This window comes from Tympanuchus pallidicinctus, unplaced genomic scaffold (genome assembly GCF_026119805.1).
Source record: "Tympanuchus pallidicinctus isolate F22 unplaced genomic scaffold, pur_lepc_1.0 scaffold31, whole genome shotgun sequence".
NCBI lineage: Eukaryota > Metazoa > Chordata > Aves > Galliformes > Phasianidae > Tympanuchus > Tympanuchus pallidicinctus.
Window position 1 is genome coordinate 14,632,859 of NW_026294749.1, and position 7,765 is coordinate 14,640,623.

Consider the following 7,765-nt stretch of genomic DNA (forward strand, 5'->3'; position numbering starts at 1 on the left):
CACAGTAATATATGGTTCTACAATTTCAGTATTAGACAAGGATCAGCCTAACTTTTGACTAGATTTTCAAAACCCATTTATCTTAAAGGGGAAAAATTTTCAACATGAGTTGTTTCATACATTTTATACATACATATACATTGTATACATTTATGATAATAAGCACAAGCTATTATGCCTCTCGTATTACAAAGCAACCCAGCTGGTATTATTTTCATAAATATTTAAGAGCTGGCACATCTACAGTGTACACTAGGTGTATTCTAGTACAGTCATTTAAAAAAATGCTGTGTGATCTTCATCTAAATATGTGGTTAAAATTGCAATTAATATGAGGCACTTGGCTTTATTCTGAAATAGATTCAACTAAAGTTCAGAGATAATTAAGATCAAAACCTATAATGCTTTTTCTTCACCCCCTTTTTAATAAAATTCTTTTAGATGAGTTTTGCCTCTTCCAGTCTCAAGCCAAATTTTCTCCCATAGTATAGACATAGTTTGTGTGATAATATATCCCGTCTCTGGGAGACTGCAACCAAGATAGAGCTGATGTTTCTAATTAGCAAAGACAAAATTATACCAAATACTCTTTATACAAGGGTGAGAATAGCATTAGGGATACATGGAATAATAAGTCATAACAGAATCCTGAGGAGGGAAAATTAAAATTTGTGTGCTAACACTGGGTCAAGTAGATTTCTACTTGTCAAAAAGTAGTATTTGTTATTAGATATTTTGGGATCTTCCTTGTTTCTTGCATTTGTAAACTTCATCTGCATAAATTTATTGTAAATATTTTCCTGACACAAGAAGAGAGAATATGAGTTAGAGAGCCTTTCCTTCACTTTTTTGGGTTTCTCTATTTACTGGAAACCCAGCTTCAGCAACTGAAAAACTGACATAACATTAACAAATGAAGTAGAACATTTTTTTTTCTGTTGATTTTTTGTTGATTTTTTTTCCCCGTTGTTCTGGTGCCTTTTCTGTCTCCTGCAGAGAATTAGTTTCATCTGTTGCTAACTTCTGTCAGAGGAACAACCTTATGTATATTTGATGGAATTGCTAAGTGGTATTGTGCTTATCATTCATGAATCACTGAAGTATGTACCTGCTGCTAGTATTTAGGTTTGGGGCCTAAAGTTTTTTGTTTTTTGTTTTTTTCTTTTAATGAACTGTTAAACTCACACCAGATTGTTTTGTTGCTTACACTTATCTATTTGTATGTTCATCTGTAGATTTTTGAAGGCAGGTGAAAATATTTTATCCTTCCTTCAATCCACATTGAGATTCTGTGATATTTATTCATTTAAAGTATACCAGGGATTCATGGGAATGGTAGTGAAAGGGTGGAATCCCTCTACTTCCTTTGTTTCTTTGTCTTCAACTAATGAAATAAACAGATGACCAAAAATTGTAGCCTCTAAGAAATGATGTGAAATAACAGATGAAGCAATTACAAGCTTTATATTGTCAATTTTGGGGAAATTTGCTTAGAATATTGTATACCTATTGTATGTCAGAATTTAACTATTACATTATTGCAGCTATTGCTGTTTAGGAGGAATTAATTGGGCTTTAACAATACAAAAAATATTATAAACAGGTGTAAAAAGTAGTTGTGCAAAGTTCTCTAAAACAAAATTAAACAAAAAAAACCTTAAACAAAAAAAGACCTTATCACTACAGCTACCTGAAGGTAGGTTGCAATGATGTGGGACAGCCAGCTTCTCCCATGTAACTAATAGGACTAGAGGGAATGGCCTCAAGGAGAGATTCAGGTTGTACATTAGGAACTACTACTCCTCCAAAGGTGGTCAGGAGGTGGAATGGACTGCCCATGGAAGTGATGGAGTCGCCAACCTCAGAGGTGTTCAAGAAATATTTAGATGTACTGAGGAACATGAGCTAGTGGGAAATATTAGTGATAGGTGAATGGTTGGCCTGGATGATCTTGGAGGTCTTTTTCAACCTTAATGATTCAATGATTCTATACTTGGTCAAACGTGCAGTGTACTGGAATACTACATAGATAAATGTTGAACTTATACTGGGAAGTTATACAACAAGTACTTACCAGAAGTACAAACTGGTGACACCATAACATCATAAGGGAAAAAATAATAGCTAGGTTAGAAGTTGCATATAGCTTTCCTGCTCGTATTATTATGTTAGTTAAGTCATCTTATCTCAAAATACAGGTTTTCATCTAGCTGTGAATGACTAGCGTATGGGAACTTCTGAACCTCTTATTAAGACTGTGGGATTCTGGGGCAGAAAGCGTCTTGGTGAATGGCCCAGAAATAGCCAAGTTGGCCACCATGACTGTCCATCCTGCTCTCAGACAGAGGTTGTATGTGGGTAATCAATATTGTGATGAAAACCATTCTATACTAGAATGGTTAATGGCGGCCTGCTGTATGGTATGGATGAATAAATCGGACATATCTTTACATACAGGCATGTGGTCCTCCATGGAGGACCTTCAAAATTATATCTGCAAACTGGGTGTAAGAGAGGCTATCTATGAAGACACATTTGATGGCCCTGATATGGTTAAATTTTCAGCAGGGATGAGAGATACAATTTTACAGCAAGCTCCCTCCCATCTCTAGGGCACCCTAGTCTCCATATTAAATCCCCTTGTAGCATCAGAAGCTGTAGTCCAGCAGGCTGCCCAATTGGTTGCCGACTTGGGAGAAACAGAACGCCTGTGGACTAGGCGCAATATTCGGTTTTTGGAAGAAGCAGAGGTCCTGCCAGTAAATAAAACCAGAATGCCGGCTACTCGAGCTCCTCGATCGGGACCCAAAAGGGTATCCCGAAGACAAATGTTAAATGATTTAATTTGGGCTGGGGTCCAATTTGCTAAGATTGACCGCCAGCCCAACCATGTCCTTCTCCAGCTCTGGAGAGGACAATCAAAAAAGGACAATCAAAAATTTCAGAGCTACCCTAAGAAATCAAGGGTGAGGGTTATAGAGAGGGTACCAACAACAACATGGAACATGGAAGATTTTATTGTTTCAAATAGGAAAAAAAAGCCACCTCAGGTGTCTCGAGCCACAATGCCTGAGCCATCAGAAGCAAAAGAATTGGCCCTAGCACAATTCATGGCGTGACAAGGGATGTTAGTCCCCGTAGGGCCTCCAGACAGGACTGGAGGCCCTATGTAGAATTAATGATTTATTGGTCCCGAAAAAATATTCAGAGAGTGATAGCATTGGTAGACACGGGAGCAGAAACATCAATTATCTATGGAGATCGGAGGAAATTTGATGGCGAACGAGTGATGATTGGTGGTTTTGGGGGACAGATTATTCCTGTCACCCAAACATGGTTAAAATTGGGGGTTGGGCGTCTCCCACCCCGGGGGTACAAGGTGTCTATTGCCCCAGTCCAAGAATACATCCTGGGCATAGACATTCTATGGGATCTGGCTCTCCAAACAACTGTGGGAGAGTTCAGACTTCGACAAAGATGTATCAGTATCCGGGCGGTGCAGGCAATATTAAGAGGCCATGCGAAACATGGGAATGTTTGCCTGCCGAAACCACACCGGATTACTAATGTCAGACAGTATAGACTTGCGGATGGGCAAGATGAAATATCAAGAACGGTGCAGGAATTAGAAAAAGTGGGTATTATAAGACCTACACACAGCCCATATAATTCCCCCATATGGCCAGTGCGAAAGTCGGATGGCACATGGAAGATGACAGTAGATTACAGTGAATTAAATAAGGTCACGCCGCCTATTCTTGCGGCTGTGCCCAATATTTCCTCCCTAATGGACACATTGAGTAGGGAGATAAAAACCTATCGTTGTGTCCTAGATCTAGCAAATGCATTCTTCAGTATCCCAATTGCTGAGGAATCGCAAGATTAGTTTGTGTTTACATGGGGAGGCAGGCAGTGGACCTTTCAGGTCCTGCCACAGGGGTACGTGCATTCACCAACATATTGTCACAATCTAGTGCCGCGTGACCTGGCTGATTGGAGAAAACCTGATGATGTTAACCTATATCATTATATTGATGATCTCCTGTTGACATCCGGCTCACTGGAGGCAGTAGGACAGGCGGCAGATTCATTAACCGCCTATTTACAACAGAGGGGATGGGCTGTAAATCTCCAAAAGGTGCCAGGTCCAGGCCTGTCTGTAAAATTCCTGGGGGTAGTTTGGTCAGGAAAGACCAAAGTGCTACCCAGTGCTGTTATAGATAAGGTTCAGGTGTTCCCAGTCCCTACAACATCAAAGCAGCTGCAAGAGTTTCTAGGTATATTGGGTTATTGGCGTTCCTTTATACCTCACCTAGCGCAGCTGCTAAGGCCACTATACAGACTCACAAAAAAGGGGCAGCTATGGGACTGGGGGAAAACCAAACAGGATGCTTTCCAACAAGCAAAACTGGCAGTTAAACAAGCCCAGGCATTGGGTATATTCGATCCTACCCTCCCAGCCGAGTTGGACGTTCATGTTACTCAAGACAGCTTCGATTGGGGCCTGTGGCAACGCCAGAGCTCTGTTCGGACCCCCATTGGTTTCTGGTCTCAGGTTTGGCACGGAGCAGAAGAAAGATACAGTATGATTGAAAAACAGTTATTGGCTGCCTATTCGGCATTACAGGCAGTAGAGCCAGCAACTCAAACAGCTGCAGTTATAGTCAAGACCACTTTGCCAATTCAGGGGTGGGTGAAAGATCTGACCCACCTTCCTAAGACAGGGGTGGCCCAAGCGCAAACAGTGGCACGATGGGTCGCCTATCTCAGCCAAAGGAGCAGTCTGTCTTCATCACCCTTGAAAGAAGAACTCCAGAAGATCCTAGGCCCAGTGACGTATCACAGTGATGCACCAAAAGAAATACTGGTCGCTCCACCAGAGAAGAGTCCCGTTCAGGATGGAAAATATCCTATCCCTGAAGATGCCTGGTACACAGATGGGTCCAGCAAGGGCAACCCGAGCAAGTGGAGAGCAACAGCATACCATCCTTCCACCGAGACAATCTGGTTCGATGAGGGGAGTGGTCAGAGTAGCCAATGGGCAGAACTGCGAGCCGTGTGGATGGGTATAACCAAGGAACCCGGTGATGGTATCCTGAACATCTGCACAGATAGTTGGGCTGTGTACCGGGGGCTCACTCTTTGGATTGCACAGTGGGCCACCCAGGAATGGACTGTCCACACCCGACCAATCTGGGGCAAAGACAGGTGGTTAGATATATGGAATACGGTCAAATACAGGACTGTACGTGTCTACCATGTTTCTGGTCATCAGCCCCTACAGTCACCAGGAAACGATGAAGCCGACACACTGGCCCGAGTTTGATGGATTGAGAATTCACCATCTGAGAACATCGCCAGCTGGTTACATCAGAAGCTACGGCATGCTGGACAAAAGACAATGTGGGCAGCTGCTAAAGCATGGGGACTGCCCATACAACTATCTGATATTGTCCAGGCATGCCAGGATTGCGACGCTTGCTCCAAGATGAGACCGAGATCGTTGCCCGAAACAACAGCCCATCTTGCTAGGGGACACAATCCTCTCCAGCGATGGCAGGTCGATTACATCGGGCCCCTTCCTCGCTCCAAAGGGGCAAGATACGCCCTGACCTGTGTCGACACTGCAAGTGGGCTACTGCAGGCCTATCCAGTACCGAAAGCAAACCAGGCATATTCCATCAAGGCACTCACTAAACTGGTGTCTGCGTACGGGACACCTGAAGTTATCGAGAGCGACCAAGGGACTCATTTTACTGGTGCAATGATACAGCGCTGGGCAGAAGAAAATAACATCGAATGGTGATTCCACCTGCCATATAATCCAATGGGGGCAGGCCTCATCAAACGTTATAATAGTATTCTTAAGGCTGCCCTGAAGACAGACTCCCAGTCCCTGCAGGGATGGACGAAAAGACTGTATGAAACCCTGCGGGACCTGAATGAAAGATCTCAAGACGGCAGACCCAGTGCCCTGAGAATGTTGCAGACGACATGAGCCACCCCGCTTAGGATTCAAATTACGGGCACTGATCATCAGGTAAGACCCCAGATTGGTAACAAAAATAATCTTCTGCTCCCTGCCCCTGAGAATTTAGATCCGGGTACCCACAAAATAAAATGGCCCTGGAAGGTGCAGGTAGGACCCAAGTGGTGTGGCCTACTTGCACCCTGGGGGAGACTATTGGAGTTGGGAGGCTCAGTAGTCCCTCCAGTAACAGGTACATGGCCTACTGATATTGTGGTCAACACTCCGATCTTTATTGCTAAAGGGACCCCCATCGTGTCCCTGTGGCAGATCAGGACACCTCCTTTGGTGCCTGATATCGTTATGCAGCCGCAGACATCCAGCCAGAAGGTGTGGTACAGGCGGCCAGGACGTGCCCCAGTACAAGCGGAAGTGTTGACCCAGGATAGAAATACAGCCTGTATCTTGCCCTGGAGAGCAGACCTTCCCCTCCTGGTACCTGTGAAATATCTGTATTACTCCCCATGAGTCTGTGAGCCTTCAGGATCACCGGAAGGAACAAAATGCCATCAAGCGTTCCAGTGTTGCTGTCAGATCACGTGCAACACCTAGTGGTGGTCTGCATGGGACTGATGGAACATAGAATGGACCTGCACCTCAGGACATCATGCCTCCAGTCACATCATCGAGCACTGGCCCATAGAAGAATATAGACATCCACTGATCACCACTCGTCTTGAACTGTACCAGCACGCGTCGCGATAAAATTGTAGAAGCGTCGCGACAAACCGGATCTCTGTATTAAGGAAAGCTTACCCTTTAGTTAACCTGATCATTGGTTCACGCCGTGAAGGGGTGGAGTGTATGGGAACTACTGAGTCATGGCCTGAACCTCTGATTGATCACCTGAGTCGAGCCATGAGTCAGCCAGAGGAGCACAGATGAAGGCAATTCACCTGTGCTGCCGGAAGGGGTGGAGCCAGGCTGCACCTCTCCTAGACCTATTTAAGAGCTGGCTACCAGTGGGGAAGGATTTCATCTGGAGATCTCTCCTTCTGGTGTTTTGTGGTGAGCCCACTGTAAGGGTAAGCCTTCCATTTATTCTCTCTTGTTATCATAGTCCACCTAACTCTCTTGTTTATTTTGTGATTGTATCATCTTGATATCCATTGATTATACATGTACACAACAAAGTGCTTGCACATAATAAGAGATCCAACAATTTATGCTCCATCCCAGGAGGACAAATACTCTGGCTTTTAGAGCTGTTTGCATATGTGCATACAATCAAATTTGTTCTGAAAGCCCCTTCATTTAAACCCTTCTTCTTACATTTTTGCGTTTTCTTGCTTTAAATTTTAGCTAGGCTAAGGGTAACATTTAGGCATGTCTGATGGACGCTGATAGTTGTATTCAAAGGAACAGGGGAAAAAAGACTCTTATGCAAAATTCCCAGATGCACTGCTTGTATTTCCAGAAAAGAAAAAACTAAAGGTTTACTTTACTTTAAAAACTCTGTTGTCACAGTAAATATACTGGGTTTTCTTTTTATAACCTTGGGAAAAGAAAACTGTCCCTTTAGTTGCTACATTACCTTTACACTCAGAACTAACTTCTAGTGGATGGCTGTAACTTCAGCAAAATCAAAGAGCTGAGCATCTTTTGCTGATAAAATTGCCTTTCCTGTTGAATCAGCATCCTCATTGCAGGACTTTCTTAGAAAATTCCACCTTATTTTCCTCATCAGCTCAAGTAAAAGAAAGAACAACCTGCTTTGAACTTAAGGAAGGTTCACCT

The 7,765-nt window shown here is 43.5% G+C and overlaps 1 protein-coding gene across 1 annotated transcript; it reads left to right on the forward strand.

Moving 5' to 3' along the window:
- The first annotated feature begins 3,178 nt into the window (after positions 1-3,178).
- Positions 3,179-7,001, forward strand: LOC128087697 (uncharacterized). Its single transcript, XM_052697554.1, has 3 exons — positions 3,179-3,854; positions 3,975-6,926; positions 6,968-7,001. Exons 1-2 carry the CDS (start codon positions 3,179-3,181, stop codon positions 5,324-5,326), a joined length of 2,028 nt encoding a protein of 675 aa, XP_052553514.1. The 3' UTR covers positions 5,327-6,926; positions 6,968-7,001.
- Positions 7,002-7,765: the final 764 nt, after the last annotated feature.

Excerpts from the sequence above, each read along its gene's own strand:
- LOC128087697 (XM_052697554.1), top strand. The coding sequence starts at position 3,179 with ATGATTTATTGGTCCCGAAAAAATATTCAGAGAGTGATAGCATTGGTA. Across the intron at positions 3,855-3,974 it reads TCTAGCAAATGCATTCTTCA|TGCCGCGTGACCTGGCTGAT; the intron begins GTATCCCAATTG and ends GTCACAATCTAG.